General features: G+C 39.5%; 1 protein-coding gene across 1 annotated transcript in view; it reads right to left on the minus strand.

Moving 5' to 3' along the window:
* Positions 1-21536, minus strand: part of ikbkb (inhibitor of nuclear factor kappa B kinase subunit beta) — a 40883-nt gene that overhangs the window by 10148 nt on the left and 9199 nt on the right. The window contains exons 3-11 of the mRNA XM_066644107.1: positions 10448-10542; positions 6601-6718; positions 6438-6507; positions 3804-3892; positions 3139-3228; positions 1878-2002; positions 1211-1318; positions 462-657; positions 149-343 (exon numbers count right to left, since the gene is read on the minus strand). Of these exons, the coding sequence (XP_066500204.1) occupies positions 149-343; positions 462-657; positions 1211-1318; positions 1878-2002; positions 3139-3228; positions 3804-3892; positions 6438-6507; positions 6601-6718; positions 10448-10542 (1086 nt within the window). The remainder of the gene's footprint in view (positions 1-148; positions 344-461; positions 658-1210; positions 1319-1877; positions 2003-3138; positions 3229-3803; positions 3893-6437; positions 6508-6600; positions 6719-10447; positions 10543-21536) is intronic.

Consider the following 21536-nt stretch of genomic DNA (forward strand, 5'->3'; position numbering starts at 1 on the left):
TGAATGTGTGTGTGTCTGTGTTGCCCTGTGAAGGACTGGCACCCCCTCCAGGGTGTATTCAAATGTCAATTTGAACAGGATTTCTCATCTTATTCTAGTGAGTTATGAGTGAGAAATTATTCATTGTGATTTTTAAGCCATCACTCACAGTATAATCAATTGCACACTGCATGACATTATTGTGTGGCTCTAGGGCAAGTCCTGCTTCCAGCAACAACTCCTGGTTGAATGGAGAAATGTTTGTGTCCTGGGCAATTTTTTCTTGAAGAGATGCCACAGTTTCAGCTGGCTGCACTGGGTAGGTACAAATCTCTGCTGAGGTCATATTCAGTACATGGACCAGCTAGAGTGGTGTACAGGGAAAAATAAATAGACCTTTTTAGTCATCAGCCTTTAAATCAACCCATATTAAGTCAGCTAAAGGTTTCTTGCCTTAGTCATAACCTTGATGTTGACTTTACCTTCAGTTCTAGGATTTGCTCTAGTTTCTCAAAACAGCTACCAGATCCACTCTGAGAATCTTTTCCTCCTTCCTGGAATTTCTTACTCTTTTCTTCAGAGTTGTTATCAGTTCCTGCCTTAGTGTCTTTACCCCTTTCCTGAGGCGACCATCTCAGCATCAGCTGCAGCCAGCATTCCAGTCTTCTAGCTAACACTCTGAACATACACACACACACACAAAAGACACAACAAATAATTAACTGGATAAAGTGATATTAAAAGGACTTTAAACTGTTCCTCTGAGTTGTGACACAGGGGTTAAATATTCATGCACTCTAAAAGTGAGTGTTAAGGGAACTTCAAATATCAAGGCAATATTATGTAGTACGATGTTTTAATGTGTGGAATTGTGCACAAAATTGTGTTTGAAAAAAAAAAGAAGGAATTGGCTTTTCTCTACCGACTTTTTTCTAAAGTTCATTTTGTTTGACCAACGTTTATTTATTTGTTTAAGCCCCTTTTAATTTTTTTCAAGATTTCTTCATTCATCCCACATTAGGCTACCAATTTTGTATTTATTTATTTATTTATTTATTTTTTAAGAGAACATTTGCTAAATTTCATTTACAGCAAATAGTAGACAGACTGAGTTGGAATACTACTATTACATACTATTGAATGTAACAATAATTAACCTCACCAACAGATTTTACACTATAATAGCCACAAAGACAATAACACATTTCCCTTCCATCTGGGAAGCACTCACTTGTTGAGGTTGTGGGGCTGTGGTAGGTGTTTGGAGAAGTGCACCTCTCCTGTCAAATCCTCATAAACCACAATGTCATCCTCATGTTTCTGCTTTAATTTATTATGCCTAGACAGAGAGATTTTGTGAATATGAGAAAATTTTATTTTGATGGCATCTACAACATAGATAGGCCGGAGCTAGCAGTGGTTTACCTTTTTTAAGAGGGTTTATATTTTTAATATTATTGGCTAAAAAGTACTGGAGTGTAGCCAATAACATTATACAATCAAAAAATAATATACATCACAAAAGCAGGATTTCCCAAGAATATTATCTTAGCTCTGCAGTGTAAAAACAGGACGTATCCATTATTGAAGACTTTAAGGGTTTATACATTGCCTATTTTCCAGGAACAGTGAAACGTTTGTTTTCACATTGAATTAGCACATAAATGCTTGGAACAAAACTTTACTTTTGCTACCCTGAGTGTTTCCAGTCTCCATGGTTGGATTTTACAAGAAAATATCATGTGCCCCTAGGACCTCTCTAATAAAATGCTCTCTCTTTGTAGACCAAAAATGCCTAGGTCCTTTTGAGACAAATATAAAATTATTAAATTTAATATAAAAATGAAAAATAATTCAGAAAACTAGATCCAGAAAATTTGATTCTGGGAGTATAGTACCAGGGCACAGGTTGCCATGTGGGCAGAAATGGTCTGAAGCCTGTGATGCACTCAAACACCAGAGTACCAAAACTCCAGTAATCCACTGTCACTGTGTACTTCTGCTGCTCCAACAACTCTGGAGCCTGATTTAGAAAGAAATAGGGAGAGAGAGAGAGAGAGAGAGAGAGAGAGAGTAATATGTTTGATGTAATGATAATTGAATAATGAGAGATACAGTTATTTACACCTGGCATTTCCATGTGTCATCAAAGTACCTCTACACCCACTTGTACTTGGATTTCATGACTAACATATTTCCATGCGCATTTACTACGTCAGTGCGCCACTATGACTTTCATCATATAAAAAATCCCACAATACTTTGTTTGTGTAAATGTAAGAGCAGTTACAAACGTTTAGACCACATGACTTCATAGTGCAGCTTGTAAACAAACAGGAGAGCACAACAAAAGTTGCATTCCTCAATGCTATGAAGACATGGTTCATAATTTCTTCATCTTTACTGTTGGACACTTTTGTGTTTACACTACAATCCTTTTACAATCCATGTTTATACATGACAACACCTATTTTGTCATGATTCACTTAAGATCAGATGATTCAAGACTTATGGTAATGGTAGGTGTATTCAGAGTCTGAAACTACTTCAGCTCAAAACAGAAGACTTTGTATGATGCAATGTTTTTTAATCTTTGCAGAACTTAATTTTGCATATTGTTAATCAGAGATTTTATAAAATATTATTATTTTTTTTTACAGCAGATACACTACACAATTTTCCACGTTCCATAGTTGCATTATATTATTTAAGTGTAATGTGGCTGAGATGAGCATGCGAAGGGAGTTAAAATGACATAACAAAGCTTGAAAACATCAAAACCAAGACGTAACATAAGAACATTGAAAACTAAGACAGCAGTTACATAAACAGAGAGAATGGAACAAAAATTATTCACACCTTAAGATACAAACCGTGCAAAGAGAACAAAAAAGTCAGCTGTGAGCTAGGTTACGCTAAGAGTTCATATATGTGGAGCAGGGCTACAGGACACATGAGGGACCAAAAGACACAAGGGTAATATATACACAAGATATAGGCAAACCATGACGCAAAGAATTTTCTTTGGTTGAACCACAATATATAAGTCAGTTGACTTGTACATGTATGTGTGTGTACATATGAGTGTGTGTGTGTGTGTGTGTGTGTGTGTGTGTGTGTGTGTGTGAAGAAAACAGCACAGGTCAAGTTCAAACTCACCAGATATTGTAGGGTCCCCACAAATGATGTGCATAAACTGCTTTGGTCCAACTCTTTGGCATAACCCAAGTCAATAATTTTATGAATCAACTGAAATAGAAATGGGTTGTGGGTAAGCAAGAAATGAGACAAATATCAAGATGAATTCAAATGTACACAGTATTATGCAAAAGCTGCCATGTAAATATATTTCTCATGTATATCTAAAATGGCTATAGGAGACATTTTGGTGAAATTATAAAAATATATAAAAACATAAAGGGATTAAGCCTAGTCCTAGATTACACAGCATTTTAAATTGTGATTTTTCATTCAAAAGAGGATATAGTCCAGGACTAAACATAATACCTGACTGGAAAACCAAAACATAGAGATCAACTATGCACGATTTAAAAGAGTACCAAAATTGTCACCATCAAATAAACAGAACTTACTTAAACGGAAAGGAAAGACAAACAAACTTTTTCAAAGTTTTTCGTGTGGGCTTCTGTGTCATTTATAATATTGTATAATATAAATGTTGTGTGCTATATTCTGATAATTTCTATTTTAAAAAATGTGCTAAACGGCTGTTTTATCATGAAAAAAAAAAATACTAATTTGCATAATTCTGTACACATGCATATACGTATTCACACACATACAGACTCTCTTTCAAAACGAACCCTTTTTTCTCCCTGTTGGAGCACAATGTTCTCTGGTTTGAGGTCCCTGTGAATGATCCTGTTCTTATGGAGGTACGTGAGTGCAGAGGCTGAAACAAGATCCCACAGAGGTTACTTAATCATCAACCAACACATGACTCACCTATAAACAACTCTAAAGAAGACATATATTAAAATTCTTTATAAACCCCTATTTAGAGAGAAATCTCATTTTCTAAGTTAAGGTTTAAATGTTCATTGACGTGTTCATTCTTTTAACATGACCCTTCAGGTTACAAAAGCATGAGGTCAATTATGCTGTCATGGATAAGCCCACCTGAAAGCCCTTTAAAAAGTACTAAAGATATTAAATAAGATAAATATATTAGTGTTTAAAATAAATTTGAGTGAAGTTTGGAATCATTTTCCTTATATATTTATTTTATCTAGAAAAGGTATGCACTTAAGTAAATATTTGGGAACCATTGGATTAGAATATGGATTTTCAACCTATTCCAGATAAAGCCACACACATTTACCACCAGAAAACCTCAAAACACACATTAAACAAAATTAAAATCTACAAGAAACTGATTTGTTTTTTATAAATATATATATTTTAGAAAATTCTCACCACAGTGATATGTGGGGACTAAGACAACTATATGCAGCATGTATAAAATATAAATAGAACATAACTATTTAAATATAGGCTATAAACAGATACATCTAATGTGAGCTTGTTTTATACCAGAAATCAGAATAATCACATTTTTGCACCAATCAGTTATGGGAAATCAGGAATTAATTAAACATAAGCAGATGCAGCAATATTTATATTGCCATTTAAAATGATACTTTTTGTTCATTTTCATGAAAAAGTGCCATCAAAATGTTCACTAATAACACTGGATTACTATAGTGCCCTGAGGACCACCAGAGGGTGCTTCATGGCAAACTAGTTTACATTACCCTGATTTAAGGAAATTATATGTAAATTTAAATATATTAGTAAATTAATATATTACAAAATAAATAAATATATTAATAAAAACAATGTAGAAGTGCAGTTAGAAAAGCATATTCCTGGAGCACACATTAATATACAATACAAAAGAATAATTCTGAACCCAGTACAAGAGGAAGTGGGTTTGATGATGAGCTCATGCTCACATTTACATTGTAATATTGATGTCATTTTGGTGGGTCCCTATTACAATATGTAATGAAGTGAGTTAATCGAATATGACTTGTATGTGAGTAAGAGTGAGAGAGAGAGAGAGAGAGAGTAATAGCGCTTTAGCCATGACCACAAATAAAGGGTCATACTCATACTGGCTAACACATTTCAGACGGAATAATGCTTGTGAGCTTTGCATTGAGAAGTTCAACTGCTGTGTCTCATGTGCCACACCCTGGACCTGCATCCTTTAGGTAATAAATCATTTCTACAGGAATCATAATCCCAAGGGATAGTCAGTATAAATCACACTATGGCCATGGGGGATGGGGAAGTTAGCAATTCCACATATGTCTACATAAATGTGGTCTCATTTCAGCGTGAATCACGCTTCCCATTTTTCCCAAGCTTTTGGAAGCACTGAAGTGTGTCAAATCTGTATATTCTCACAGCATAATGTGTGACAAATGCACTAACCTCATCATTATTCTGACAAGGTTTTATGATGTAAATGACATTGCACTGACGTAAGAGACTTTAAAATAAATCACAGATATATTTTATAACAGCTAGTTTAAATAGTTTTTAATACTTTAAATAGTAAGAATGTTATGTTTCATTTTTCTAAATAAATTTTATAAATTGTTGAGTAATTTTGATTAAATTTTGGTTACATTTTTGATTAAGTACATTTTAGAAAGCAAGCATTTTTTGCACATATATTTAATGGGGAAATCTATGCTTGTAGAGAAACGCTGTTGTCTCTGGTATGTTTATGTACTGAAGCTCTGCATCTTTTAAGGTGCAAAGTTATGTTTGAGGAAAACAATGATTCATTTGTACATGACTCATGTACATGTATGGTTTTGAAGCACTCTACAGTAATGTAGTTAGCCATCTCTCCAATTTAGAGACATTTCCAACTCAGGTAATACAAAACAGCAAAAATAAGTCAATATTACCCACCTGTGGGGCAGGAATAGAACAATAGACTTATCTTAGTTTGTGCTTTTCAATGTTTGGAGTTCTCTCCATTGTCTTAAATACTCCAGATTGCCTTTCTCTGCCATGAGCAGAGAGAGAGAAAGCCTAGCATTGGACCAAGCCACTTTTTTTAACCCATTTATAGACAACGGGGCTGCGTAAACAAATTAGATCAGTTTTGAACACACAAACCGACTGGAGAGCTAGCAAATGGAGAGGAAACATCCATAGATTTTTATAAAATGTATTTTTGGATTAAAATCATGAATGTCGCTTTTGTATGTGTATTCATATATATGAGAAAATATAAGTATGAAAATTATCATTAAAATTTAAAGGCATGAAAATTAAATTACACTATATATGGTGTGATGAATTCCCAATGTAGGAATGTTTCAAATAAAGTCCTACTAACATTTCTTATGTATAATACACATATGGCATATAAGGAAAATTTTATGTGAGAATATGATGCATATGTGTATACTCACAAATATCTCGCAGCAGGATTAGAATGGAGCCTTCTCTCATTCCACAGCAGTTTTCCAGCAGATTGAGATACTATATACACAGGAAAAACAGGAGATGTCATCTGGTTAGGCTCAAACCTACGTCATTAAACATTTATCAAGCACATAGTTTACATCACTGCACCTTGCGGAGGTCTCCTCCCTGGCAGTACTCCATGGCTAGCAGTGGTAGGTCATTAGTGGCAAGTTTTTGTAACTCCTCCGGAACCCCCCTTGCTGCCACCACATTCACATGATTCAATCTGAGAGAAAGAGTGTGTAACTTAACACTTCAAAGTACCAAAGCATTAAAACAAACAGTTATTCTGACAGAAGTGCAAGATCCATATAATCCATCAACAATACAACTATGACCATAAGTAAAAAAAAATTCTCATAACTTGTATGTTCTACATTATACAGGCTTGTTTAAGCAAGGCACTAAACACACAACTGTTCCCCGGGTGCTGGAGAAGGCTGACCAATGTGTGTGTGTGTTTGTGTTCACAGCCCCTAATGCACTAGTGTGTGTGTGTTTGTGTTCACAGCCCCTAATGCACTAGTGTGTGTGTGTTCACTGCCAGGTGGGTTAAATGCGTTAAATGTGTAAGACACACTTCATTGTATGTTGTACAATGATAAATAATTGCACTTTATAGTGGTATTTACAATGAAGGTGATAGCAATTCATTTCATAATAATCAACAAAGATTAAAAATGAAAGTTATTTGGAGTATAAGTAATAATCACTTAGAATTAACTTAGAAAAACACAGAAAGACATGAAATACAAACACAAGGGTACAAGCAAACATGTCCCCCACAAAAAACAACACAGCTGTTGCACACACCCCTGTAACAAACTGGCCCTTAAGAGTACAACAAGGGCTGAGAAAATTTTTATTAAAAATGTGTTTAGATTTTTTTATTACATAAACCACTGAATGGTCCCACCTTATATTCATTTTCAATAAAGAGGACAAGTGCAAATAGAAGCAAATTGAATCCAGACCAGACATGTAATTGAGAAAAAAAAAAAAAACAAACAAAAAAAAAAAAAAGAAACAAAAAAAAAACCCTGTCCAACCAGAGAATCATCTGTAAATTTAAAGGCTTTTATGGTATGACCAAGGGAGTACCTCTGAAATGTTGGAATAAGCAAAGTTAGGTGTGTATTATGCAACACATCTCTGTTTAACTTTACTTTTATTAATATTAATGACTTATAAACAGTTTCATCAATGAGACAAAGTTTGAAATGTGAAATATTGGATCATATAGAAACTTACAGACTACAATTAAAGTAGTGGTAACAAAGTATACAATGTATAATATGCAAATACACCAATTTCTCCTAGTAAACAAAAAATAGTAAACCTAAGAAATGTTTTCTTCAAGGACTACTCTGCCTTCTGATGGAATGCATGCACCTCTGAGTGTATATTAAAAATATGTTTCAAACCAAAACCTTATTTCAAAACTAGCATTTGAGGCATTAAGTAGCCTAATCATAACTACATATAATAGCTTTCTGTGAGGTAACCTTTAAAAGCATTGCATGCTGTGGATATGTGATTTCTATTACCACCACTGTAAACAATCCTGATTTGGTCATTTTTCCTAGAGAGCATTTTTTTAAATCAAACTACTTAGTTTGATTATCAACTTAAACTGAAAAATATGAACTATCTGGCCTAGTAGTTCAGCAGGTCTTATAGTTTGTTTGATTCACCACAGTAACACATTCACTGTCCTATACAGGCCACATGTTTTTAAAGGGGATTGTGAAATGAGCTTGGTTTGGTGTTATCATTACATGACTCCCTTTGGAAAGTCATTGACGCAGAGCATTCATCCTAAACAAGTTTTATTAAAGTTATTTTAGAACCCTACCGTCTCATGCGTCACACGTCATGATGGCATGCCCTTTTCCAGTCGTGTTATTAATCATTTCTTTATTGGAACTACTAAAATTAAAGAAAATAAAGACGGATGTTTACATAAACTGTTTGGAATATATCTGAGAAGCCAATGTATTTTACTAAGAGTTGGAATGTAAACAATAGATCATCAATTGTCAAAAAAAAATAATAATAATAACAAAATCATTTCAGGTTCTGTTTCAGAAATCTGCATTTTATAGCTCAGGCAGGTTTCACAGTTATTTGGTGTGTGTGTTTTTTTTTGGATGAACTAGCCAGTATGTGTGTGCACTTGTAAAGTGCTTATGTTCAGAATGTATGTTTATGTGGAATAACTTTGGTTGGGCTCAAAGTACCATGTGGGTCTGTCTGTATGTGTGTCTTAGGGGATGGTCCCTATGTTTTGTGTTGTGGGTGTAGGCTTAAGGTTTGTGGCTTAAACCAAGTCTGGGGGCAGAGAGCTATAAATTGTGACCTAAATAACAACCTAACTCCCCTTACCCAACATCTGTTCCTTCACCACCCGAACACAGATACACACTCTGTTACTTCCGTAGCAAAGTAGTTATTGCCCATTTTGCTGTAATAGTACAGTAAAGGAAGAATATGCACACAAATATTTCAATATAAACCTATATTTCAGGGCAAACCAAAGACAACTTTGTGCCCACTACACCATACTAAAAACTGAAAAACTAGAATACTAGCCTCTATAAAGGAACAAAGAATGTGCCATTTCTGACAGCCAGTTTTTTCATGCTTATCAATCAATGCCAATGCGTGAACATTAATACAAATTTAGAAACTATATGCACCTTCTGTATTAACTGAAATTATATTACTCACAAATTAATACAGGACAAAAATGGATAATTTAATTTTCTAATTAAAATCTGAAATAGACTGAAAACCTAATTTTGAGAGTATTTCACACTGCAAATATTTTATTATGAATGTCTTCTTTATTATGAATATATATATATATATATATATATATATATATATATATATATATATATATATATATACACTGTATTTTCATGGACCAAAATTCCATTTACAAACTGAATCAGCCCCTAGAAGCTGATAATTATTATTTACCTTTAATATACACTCTTATTAATTGTGGCACTAAATGCATGTTTGATCATGTAATGTTGTTAAATGCTTTGTATCAAAAAATGTTGTAACAAGTAGAAACACTGTGTAGTTACATCCCTAATCATAACAGAATCTTGTAAATGGGTAATAATTACATAATATATATAATTAAGAGACGACAAACAGCAGCACTGTATAAAACATGAACATAAATGTGCTTACAGTACATTCCACTGAAAAATTAAAACATTTGTTGTAAGGATGTGCAAGTTAAAAAGCAGCACTATTTGCCTATGTCTATTTTGAAACAAAAGCATGCTGTTACTCTCATAAAACTAATGCAAAGATACAAGTGCTCTGAAAACAGGATTAGCCAGAAGGAGCTGTGATGGAACTAAGAAAACAGTGGGCATGGGGGTGGTTTCTAACCAAGCTTGGTTGCGACAGTTTTAACTATGTCGTAAATTTGCTTTTCGTTTTTTCACCCTCAACCTCTGCTCCCATATATAAATAGCTAAATAACAATGGAAGATTTTGCTTAGGCTCAATGGAATTCATTTAACTCTAGTAAACACAGAAGAGATTTTAAAGTTTCATCATTAAGTGGGCAAGGGATGGAAAGAGTGACAATAACCATGACACCAAACATCTGCACACTATATTATCTTTTTTTTCCGAGGCATTCATTCCCTCTGTGTTTACATGATGGCAAAACAAGCGCTGAGCAACCTGTCTTTCAAGCTCAGAATACTTCTGCAGGACCAATAAAGTATGTCTACATGGACTGAATAAATACTTTAATAGAAATACACCTAAGAGGAAGTGCACTGTTGTGAGACTACTGAAAAGACTAAGTGAAAAAGACATGAAGTCATATTATTTCAGCCTATTGTTTTGTCTGAAGCGTAACCACATTGGTCATGTTCGGGTATTGTAGAAGAGGTTGGCTTTAGGACACAAGAGTTCTTACCTCTTCATAATCTGGATCTCCAAACACCATCGCTCCTTATTCTTGGAACTCAGTTCTTGACGACACTGCTTTATAGCAATCTGTTCATCAGTGTCCTAGGAGCAGACAGTAAACTGGTCATGTCAAAAAAGTAAAACTTAAACTGAAATTAAGAGAGACATTCATTACAAAATACCAGTACCACATAAAATGTTTATAGTGGATAAAACCGTCTGAGTAGAATAATGAGAACACAGTTACATAAGTCACAACAAATATTGTTGCAGAGGCCTTGAACTAAATTTGCTATTGACTGAAAATGTTGTTGCTTTTTTTAATCATTTATTAAACTTTCTGAACCAATCTCTTGCCCACATCTTAGCCCTTAGACTGCTGGCTTGAATTTGACAATTAAAAAAAATAATAGTCCAGTAACTAGTCCAATAGTCCAATAACTGTAATAGTCCAGTACAGGTTGCCAAATTCTTAATTATTTAAGGGAAATTAATTTTTTATTAGTAGAGTATGCATTATCTCAGAAGAAAGTTACTGTAGAAAAAACTTTTCTTTTTAGAGAATAAAGCATAATTTTTTAGCTGTTAGACTGACATCATTCATATTTGGGTCTTTCTCTTTGTTATGGTGTCTATAATGAAATAGTTTGGATGTAACTGGGAAATAATGCTACTAGCTGACCCTTCAACCTGTAACTAGCCACCCCCAGCGAAATTCTGTTGAATGAATTGCTTTGTACTCTGATTATAGCCTGTTTAGTGTTTTATCAAAGCATGGAGAAAAACGCATATCTCACCATGTCCTTCATGGATAATATTTTTTCCCCACGAGAAGGGCACCTTTTTTGCAGGTGGTCCTGCACGGTGATATGCAAAGCATGCAGGGTAATGCAGTGTAAAATAATAAAACAGTAAATGGATTACCATTTTGAGAGCATTGACAGAAAACTGACATATGGAATTGCACAATCGATCCACAGACTTTATGTGTGAATGCAAGCCAGAGATAATGAGCCTCTCCAACATAAGAGACCAGAACTCGTCCTGGGGTGTGGCCTTCAGAAAATTTGGGACAAATGTGAACACCCTCTTACAATAACTGTCAACACTTTTATTCAATCCCTTTCCTTCATAATTTCCTATATGCCATTTCCTGCAGAATGGAAAGTGACTGACCCCCCTGGTTAAAGCTTTGTCCCTCTAATCATTCATCTCTAGTGACAGCCCTGGATGTCAGTATGAAAACTGATTATATGATGATTATAAACGTAGTGAAAACAAAGCTATTGAGCATTGCCATCTGTTGTTAATGGCAACAGGAATGTACATATTTTATCATATTTAAGTAAATTAGGCTGAAAGTCAGGGGTGCGCATTGATGTAAACAGACCCATCCATCCATCCATCCATTATCCACTGCTTATCCGGGTCCGGGTCGCGGGGGAAGCAGTCGGAGCAAATAAACCCAGACCTCCCTCTCCCCAGCCACCGACTTCAGCTCCTCCGGGGTTATACCGAGGCGTTCCCAGGCCAGTCGAGACATGTAGTCTCTCCAGCGTGTTCTTAGTCTGCCCCGGGACCTCCTCCCCGTTGGACATGCCCGGAACACCTCTCCAGGAAGGCGTCCAGGAGGCATCCGAACCAGATGCCCGAACCACCTCAACTGGCTCCTCTCGAAGTGGAGGAGCAGCGGCTCCACTACGAGTCTCTCCCGGATGTCCGAGCTCCTAACCCTGTCTCTAAGGGAGAGTCCAGACATCCTGCGGAGAAAACTCATTTCAGACGCTTGTACCCACGTTCTCGTTCTTTCGGTCACTACCCAAAGCTCGTGACCATAGGTGAGGGTTGGGACGTAGATTGAACGGTAAATCGAGAGCTTTGCTTTTCTGCTCAGCTCTCTCTTCACCACAACGGACCGGTACAGAGCCCGCATTACTGCTGATGCTGCACCGATCCGCCTGTCAATCTCACGCTCCATCTTTCCCTCACTCGTGAACAAGACCCCGAGGTATTTAAACTCCTCCACTTGAGGCAGGATCTCACTTCCAACCTGAAGAGAGCACTCCACCCTTTTCCGACTGAGTACCATGGACTCGGACTTGGAGGTGCTGATCCTCATCCCTACCGCTTCACACTTGGCTGCAAACTGGTCCAGCAAGAGCTGGAGGTCTCGGCTCGATGAAGCCAACAAGACCACATCATCTGCAAAAAGCAGACATGGAATCCTGAGACCACCAAACCGGACATCCTCCGCCACTTGGCTACGCCGAGAAATTCTGTCCATAAAAATTGTGAACAGAACCGGTGACAACGGGCAGCCCTGACGGACTAACTGCCAGCCATAAGAACCAGACTCCTGCTCTGTTTGTACAGGGACTGGATAGCTCGTAACAAAGAGCCCAGTACCCCATACTCCCTGAGCACCCCCCACAGAATACCCCGAGGGACACGGTCGAATGCCTTCTCCAGATCCACAAAACACATGTAAACTGGTTGAGCAAACTCCCATGCACCCTCCAGGATCCTAGCGAGGGTAAAGAGCTGGTCTTGTGTTCCACGACCGGGGCGGAATCCGCATTGTTCCTCCTGGATCCGAGGTTCAACTATCAGTCGGACTCTCTTCTCCAGTACCCCCGCATAGACCTTACCGGGGGAGGCTGAGGAGTGTGATCCCCCTATAGTTGGAACACACCCTCCGATCCCCCTTTTTAAAAAAGGGAACCACCACCCCAGTCTGCCAGTCCAGAGGCAGAGCCACCCCCCCCCCCCCCCCAGGGGGTCCCCAAGCTCTGCTTCCTCTGCGGAAGACGTGCTGGAGGGATTGAGAAGATCCTTGAAGTATTCCTTCCACCGTCTGGTGACGTCCCCAGTCGAGGTCAACAGTTCCCCACCCCCACCATATACAGTGTTGGTGGAAAACTGCTTTCCCCTCCTGAGTCACCTGACGGTTTGCCAGAAACTTCTCGGAGCCGACCGAAAGTCGTTTTCCATGTTCTCACCAAACTCCTCCCACACCCGAGTTTTTGCCTCAGCGACTGCCGAGGCCACGAGCCGCTTGGCTCCTCGGTACCTGTCGGCTGCCTCTGGAGTCCCCTGAGCCAACCAGGCTCGATAGGACTCTTTCTTCAGCTTGACAGCCCCCCTCACCCGGGGTTTCCACCACCAAGTGCGGGGATTACCACCCCAACAGGCACCGACAACCTTGCAGCCACAGCTCCGTTCAGCCGCCTCAACAATGGAGGTCCGGAACATTGCCCACTCGGACTCAATGTCACCAGCCTCCCCCGGGATGCAGTCGAAGCTCTGCCGGATGTGGGAGTTGAAGATCTTTCTGACAGGTTCCTCTGCCAAACGTTCCCAGCAAACCCTCAGCACACGTTTGGGCCTGCCAGGTCTGTCCGGCATCCTCCCCCGCCATCTGATCCAACTCACCACAAGGTGGTGATCAGTTGACAGCTCAGCGCCTCTCTTCGCCCGAGTGTCCAGAACATATGGCCGCAGGTTAGATGATACGACTATAAAGTCGATCATCGAAATGCGGCCTAGGGTATCCTGATGCCAGGTGTAATTGTGGACACCCTTATGTTCGAACATGGTGTTCGTAATGGACAAACTGTGACGGGCACAGAAATCCAATAACTGAACACCACTCTTGTTCAGATCAACGGGGCCGTTCCTCCCAATCACGCCCCTCCAGGTTTCACTGTCATTACCAACGTGAGCGTTGAAGTCCCCCAGCAGAACAATGGAGTCCCCAGAATGAGTGTTCTCCAGCACTCCCTCTAGGGTCCCCAAAAAGGCATGGTACTCTGAACTGCTGTTCGGTGCATAAGCACAAACAACAGTCAGAGCCCTTTCCCCAACCCGAAGGCGCAGGGAAATTACCCTCTCGTCCACTGGGGTAAACCCGAACGTACAGGCGCTAAGCCGGGGGGCTATGAGTAAGCCTCTCACCCTGGGCAACTCCAGTGTGAAAGAGCATCCAGCCTCTCTCAAGGAGATTGGTTCCAGAGACCATACTGTTTGCACCAGCTCAGGCTCTTTTCCCACCAGAGAGGTTACGTTCCATGTTCCAAAAGCCAGTTTCAGTAACCGAGGATCAGAACGCCAGGGCCCCCGACCCCGACCGCCACCCGATCCACAATGCACCAGACCCGGATTACTACCTCTCCCACAGGTGGTGGGCCCATGGGTAAACAGACCTAGATCATCAAATTATAAGCCCATGGGCATAGTTGTGTAGCTGGTCCCCAAGTAGCTATATTTTTAGTGATTTTAATTGTGACCGCAAGACTTTCTACATTCTCTCAGACATAACATACGTTATTAAATTAAGATTAAAACTGTTATTCAGTGCAGTTTATCTAGGAGGGACTTTGACTCCATTGGCTACAGCACTAAATAATGGACAGTTAACTCTGACTGCTGATTGGCTAAATAAGTGATGACAAATGAGAAGCGTGTTCTCTTCTTTGGCTGAGGGAGAGCTGTGGAGCTTCATCATCTTAACATTTTCACCTCATGTATAAAGACCTGGGGCTGTAGCCCTGTATCCTAGTGTTACCAATCATAGTGCTTTATTTACTAGTACCAACCCTGCAATGTTATTGGCTAAAAGACGTTCCAGGAGTGCCGATATTACACAATCATGGCACTCTGACAGAAGCTCCTCTGGTATCACTCTGCAATGCCACCGCTTACAAGACAGCACTGTGCCTGGAGTTTTTCAACCAACGGGGAAACCATTCATTTTCCTTTCTTGTTGCAAATGCGGGCCTTATATCTACCAAAAGTATAGGAGGCTTTCCCTCCACAGAAAAGAAACCATCAATAATTCGTTAAAGAGTCTGTTTACTAAGACCCCTCCATTGGAAGCATGTTAGGTGTTTGAGTTAGTTTTGTTCCTATTTATTTCATTCATTTTTTTCACAGGGAATATATATACATCAGACTGATTCAGATAAAAATTCGAGAAGATTTAAAGAGACAGAGCCTCATTCTTTTTTCATTTTAAGTTCAAGGATTAATTAAATTCAGATGAATATACTGCCAAGATTTTTATACCTATTCCAGTCCCTCCCACTTGAAATTGAAAATAAATATTTTATAGAATGGGACAAAATGCTTTTGCGGTTTATTTGACAGGGGGAAAAGCCTAGAGTATGTTTTAAAACATTACGATTAACAAAGGAAAATGGGGGTTGGGTCTTACCATCACTGAGAACTTATTATCAGGCAGCACAAACTAGAGTGGTAGTATGCTTGTTTAATTCACAATATCAGGCATAGTGGAAATCAATAGTGAACCTTAAAAAACATAATATACATCCTATATTGGCAGATGCAGATTTACAAAGGCACATAGATGAAATTAATAATTCATGGCTGAAATCCACACTGAATGTGCGGAAAACTATAATAAAAGAGTATAGTTTGACAGATCATGTAAACATTTTATAATGGGGAGCATATGATTCCAAATTTTTACAAACAAAAAAATTGTTACCAAACTGATTAAAAAAGATGTATAATATGTGTGACAAAGGGAATAACAGCTATGTGTGCCATAGTAGAGAGTTTATGAGTTTCCAAACATTAATAGAATATGTTCTGTTAGTGAAAGACTTTTATAGATATCTTCAAATTAGACATTATTTTGACCAGAAGGTAAAAAAGATTCGTGGGAATATATACAGATTAAATTAGTAGAATTATGCATTAAAGCATATAAAGCTGAAGATGATTCGTGTTATTTCTAAGACTTATAAAGCCCTTATGAGTATGAATACTAATCATACAACAGAATATGTAAAAGAAAGGTGGGAAAGGGGGGAACAATGGTAATTATAGATGAAGAATGAATAGCTATATGGTGTTCTCAGTTTAAGAGTACCAGGTCTATAAAATCGAAAGAATTTTGCTGGAAAAATCTCATCAGATTTTATATTACACCTCAGCAGACACTGTATATATAGCTCCTGTTGCCCCAGTATGCTGGAGAAAATGTGGGTGCCAGGATGAAAATCATTATCACATCTTCTGGGAATGTCTAAATATTCAAAGATTTGGGAAATATAAAAAGGAAGCCCTACAAAATATATTTAGAATGGAAATATCTATGAATAGTAAGTTACTCTACTTGGGTTATATTCACTTGGACAAAAGAAAAACAGATGAATATTTAAATGGCATTGACTAGGAAGTGGCTACAACCAGAAGGACTAACTGTAGATGATTGAATAGAAATAGCCAAAGTTATGTACATAATGGAAAGGATCATATTTTCAGTTAACTTAAGAATGGATTAATTTAAAAAACACTGGAGCAATTGGATAAAATATGTAACAGAATGAGACCTAATGTGATATCAGGACTATGTACAGGATAAATTAATTTATTCATTCATTCATTCATTATCTGTAACCGCTTATCCAGTTCAGGGTCGCGGTGGGTCCAGAGCCTACCTGGAATCATTGGACGCAAGGCAGGAATACACCCTGGAGGGGGCGCCAGTCCTTCACAGGGTAACACAGACACACAGATACACATTCCCTCACACCTACGGACACTTTTGAGTCGCCAATCCACCAACCAATATGTGTTTTTGGACTGTGGGAGGAAACCCACGCGGACACGGGAAGAACACACCAATTCCTCACAGACAGTCACCCGGCGCAGGAATCGAACCGACAACCTCCAGGTCCCGTGAGCTGTGTGATTGCGACACTACCTGCTGCGCCACCGTGCCTAAATTAATTTAATTAAGTTTAATTGTTTAATTAATTAAATTTAATTGTTAACTGGAAATTGGTAAAGTTTTGCTAAAATGATATTGTGATATTTACCATGCCCTACATTTATTTATTTATTTATTTATCTATCATCTATCTATCTATCTATCTATCTCCCCTTCCTTTATTGTTTATTTACTGTAAGAATGTAAAATACTCCCTGGATGTATATAGTTTAATAATATTGTTAATTAAATGTCAAAAGTGAAAGACATTGTTAAACAAGACGTAGAGAATTCTCTAACAGTAATGTCTGTATAAAAAACAACAAAGTTTTTTTTAAAAAAGGATTAGGAGTTGATTTGAAAGTGAAATGTGAGTGAGGTGTTTAATCAGTGGGCAAGGGTGTATTCAACATGATTGTATAGGAAAACTGAACAATTTAATTAAGCCATGTTAGCTAATACTTCAGAGTTATTTTTATTAGTGATCAACCGATATGGGTTTTTTGATGGCCGATGCTGATTTTTAGACAGCAGTAGTGGCCGATGGCCAATATGTAAAGCTTATGTAAATCCCATTCCTCAGGCAGTGACGAAACTAGAGACATTATCGTGATTTATTTTTACAGAAAACCCTTAAAATTTGTACAAACCGGATTCCAAAAAAGTTAGGACACTAAACAAATTGTGAATAAAAACTGAATGCAATGATGTGGAGGTGCCAACATCTAATATTTTATTCAGAATAGAACACAAATAACAGGTCAAAAGTTTAAACTGAGAGAATTTATCATTTTAAGGGAAAAATATGTTGTTTCAAAATTTCATGGCGTCAACAAATCCCAAAAAAGTTGGGACAAGGCCATTTTTTACCACTGTGTGGCATCCCCCCTTCTTCTTACAACACTCAACAGACGTCTGGGGACAGAGGAGACCAGTTTCTCAAGTTTAGAAATAGGAAAGCTCTCCTATTCATGTCTAATACAGGCCTCTAACTGTTCAGTCGTCTTGGGCTTCTTTGTCGCACCTTCCTCTTTATGATGCGCCAAATGTTCTCTACAAGTGAAAGATCTGGACTGCAGGCTGGCCATTTCAGTACCCGGATCCTTCTCCTACGTAGCCATGATGTTGTGATTGCTGCAGAATGTGGTCTGGCATTATCTTGTTGAAAAATGCAGGGTCTTCCCTGAAAGAGATGACGTCTAGATGGGAGCCATATGTTCTGACCGAGCGATCATCGCGCTTAAGTGTTTCACAATTCCCGCCTCTCTAGTGCCTCTCATTGGCCTGTTTCAACTTGGCCTGTTTCAATTGTTTCAATTCCTGCTGCAATGATTGGCCCGGAGACGCAAATAACGTGCGTCATTGAAATAGTGGGATGTGCTAACGCCGATGGCTGTCTGACAATGGCCACACATTGAAACTGTGGGAGGTGCTAACGACTGATTGGCCGATGGCTGTCTGACACTGGTTCCTCATTGAAACTGTGGGGATGTGCTAACGCCTGATTGGCCGACGGCTGTGAATGTTTCTGGGGGCGGGCCTTACAATGGTTCCTCTGAAACGAGTCGCTTCGCTCTCTCTTTCTTAGTTCTACAGCGAACAGACAACGATTAAAAGGTAAGTGCTGCTTCTCATTCATTGCTTAGACTTTAGTAAAACTTTTAGGATTGGGGTTTGGCGTATAAAGATTAAGGTAGCAGCGTTGTTGGTGCGTGTGTCGTTGTATACAGCGCAGCGTTCAGTAAACGGCTGGTGTAAACACTGTTTTATGTTTAAAATCTGCTTTTTCTCAATTACATTACACCAATTTTGTAAAATGTAGTAAAACTGTAAGTGTTAGTTGTAGGGAATGTGTTCTGGTAACGTTATTTTTCGTTGTAGGTTTGTTAAACGGGTTTACAATTGTGTTTACATGAATAAATTATATATCTTGGAATCTCAGACGTTAAACTGTTCATCTGAGTGGTTTTTGTTGTTGTTTAGTGATAAAATATGGAATTATAAGTGTTAGGTGTACAAAAACCATTAGATGTTGTTGTTTAGTGATTCAAATATTCTATTACATGCATCAGGATAAAAAACATTAGTTGTTTAGTATTAAAATGGCCAGTTATATGTATTAGATGTATAGTTTTAAAATATTGTATGTATTAGGTGTATAAAACACTAACTTGTTGTATGAAAGAGGCCATTTCCACTAATGCCAGCTTCTTTAAACCTCTTCTCTGTGTGTAATCATCTGTTTTGTGGATCTGTTTACCAAATTAATATTAGTTTAATACAATGAAATGCTTCCTTTTTTTCTTTCTGCAGTGTGTCTCTTAAATGCATGAATTTATGTTGTCTTGTCTTTGTATTGTTATGCTTAACAAGCCATTATGGACCCATTCAGAGGGAGTCGTTCATTATTATCACTGCCTTTAACACATCACAACTATACCTCAGGCATACCTCCTGGATGAGGTCTGGTGAGGTAAAACGAGGACCGCACTGCATCAGCCGTGAACCGGTCGGAGCAGGTGCTGCGGTGTTATACTGGCAACATGCAGCATGCCCTCAACCAGCTCAGTGAGGAGATGCTGGGCTGTAAACTGGTGGAGGACTACACCAAGCCCAGAGAGTACACAGGTAACGTTTTTGAACGCGTAACCATCGTGCTGTAACCATAAAGCCAATCTATTTTCACTCAGCACAAATAGCCACTGTTATTAAACTGCTGTGTGATCGTTTGAGTTTCAGGTGACCTGATCGGTGTCGAGTACTTCTTCTCCCAGCAGTGCAAAGAGCTGAGGGACGACATCGGCCGGGACCCGGATGCCCCAGATGGCACCCCTGATGACCTGTCAGAATGGGAGGACAAAGGATTCGGTAAAGCCCCGCCGTTGACCCTCTGTCATTGGATGATCCTATCCCGAAGGTGGCTGAGGCAGAGGCTCCTCCCGCAAAGTCCGAAGACGCTTCCGCAGACCCGGTCCTCCCCTCTCAAGCACCGGGAGCAGAAGAATTGCTTTGTTTTTTACACTATGTGAGCACTTAACCATACATGGGAACGGGAGCCCAATTAACCTGAACGTCTTTGTCTTGTCAGGTTTTCAGAGGGCCGGATGGAGCGCCAGGCTACGAATGTGTGGTGAGGCTGGCCAGGTACCCGGTGGACTTGCGCGACGAAGCCTGTCTGTCTGAGAAGCAGGTCACTGACATTGTTACTCTCTGGAACCGTCTGCCGGATGTCGACAAGCAACGTGTCTCTTACCAGCCGAGGCACAGGGAGCGGCTCCTTCAGGGACGCTTTAAGGCCAGCCATGCAAAGACCACAATCTCCAGCGGGGTCGAGAGCTTAAAGCGGTAGGTTAATCATACTTCTGGACAAGGAATTTAATGCTGCGTGATCTGTGCTGGCACATTTATGTTTAATAACGTGTTCTGTATTATTCTGTTTCTCCCAACAGCTGCTTGTTGGGTGAAGGCACGGGACCGGCGCAGTGGCCAGATGCAAGCCGCCTTGTGAAGGCCATCTGCTTGGAGCTGTGTGCCGTTCACCCTCATGGCCGAAGGGTCGCTGGAGCGAGGGTGAACCGCTGGGCTGCAATCCTGCAGGACTACGGCAGGATCAGGAGGCTGGTCCTGAAAAGCCCAGGTCTCGTGCAGGCAATGTCGCTTCAGCTGTATGAGACCAACCAGCGCACCCTCTCTGTGTGGTAAGACTTTTAAGCCGACTTTGTTTATTAACATCAATGCTTGGAACACTCTCTTCCAGCAAGCACTGAATAACACTGTTCTCTCTTTCTTTTCTTTTTTTTTAAAGGCACAACAGCATCCAGAAGAAATAGGAGCAGACGGTGTTGGCGATGGAGATTCCTCTGCCCAAGCCAAGCCTCACAGCTGCCGTTCCATTGCCACAGCCTAGTGAGGTGCCAGAGGAGTACCCTAGGACCTTTGCTTTACCCACTCCTCCGGACCTGTCGGGGCAAGCGGTACAGCGAAGACGGCCTGCTACCGCAGCTCCTGCGTCTGCTCCGCCGGTGCAACTGCCACGGCCTCCGGCTTCCGGAGGAACTGTACTGTTCCTTCAGCCTTCGGCATCTTTGACGAACCAGCCGGCACTTCTCTTGCTTCAGCCGGCGTCTCAGCCATTCCAGCCGACCCTTATGCCAGGACCTCCCCAGCCAGCTCAGCCCGAGAGAAAATGGAGCAGGACAACAGAGTGGAGGAGACGGAAGGAAGCGGAAGTGTTGAGTAAACATCAGGGTTGTTCCACGCTTCCTGCCAAGTTCCACCAGCAAACCCACTATAGATGCTCCAGCTGTGGCCAACCAAAGACTTGGGAGTTCGGACATAGCAGGATAGGCAACAGGTCATT

The sequence above is a fragment of the Hoplias malabaricus genome, chromosome 14 (genome assembly GCF_029633855.1).
Source record: "Hoplias malabaricus isolate fHopMal1 chromosome 14, fHopMal1.hap1, whole genome shotgun sequence".
In the NCBI taxonomy this organism is placed as follows: Eukaryota; Metazoa; Chordata; class Actinopteri; order Characiformes; family Erythrinidae; genus Hoplias; species Hoplias malabaricus.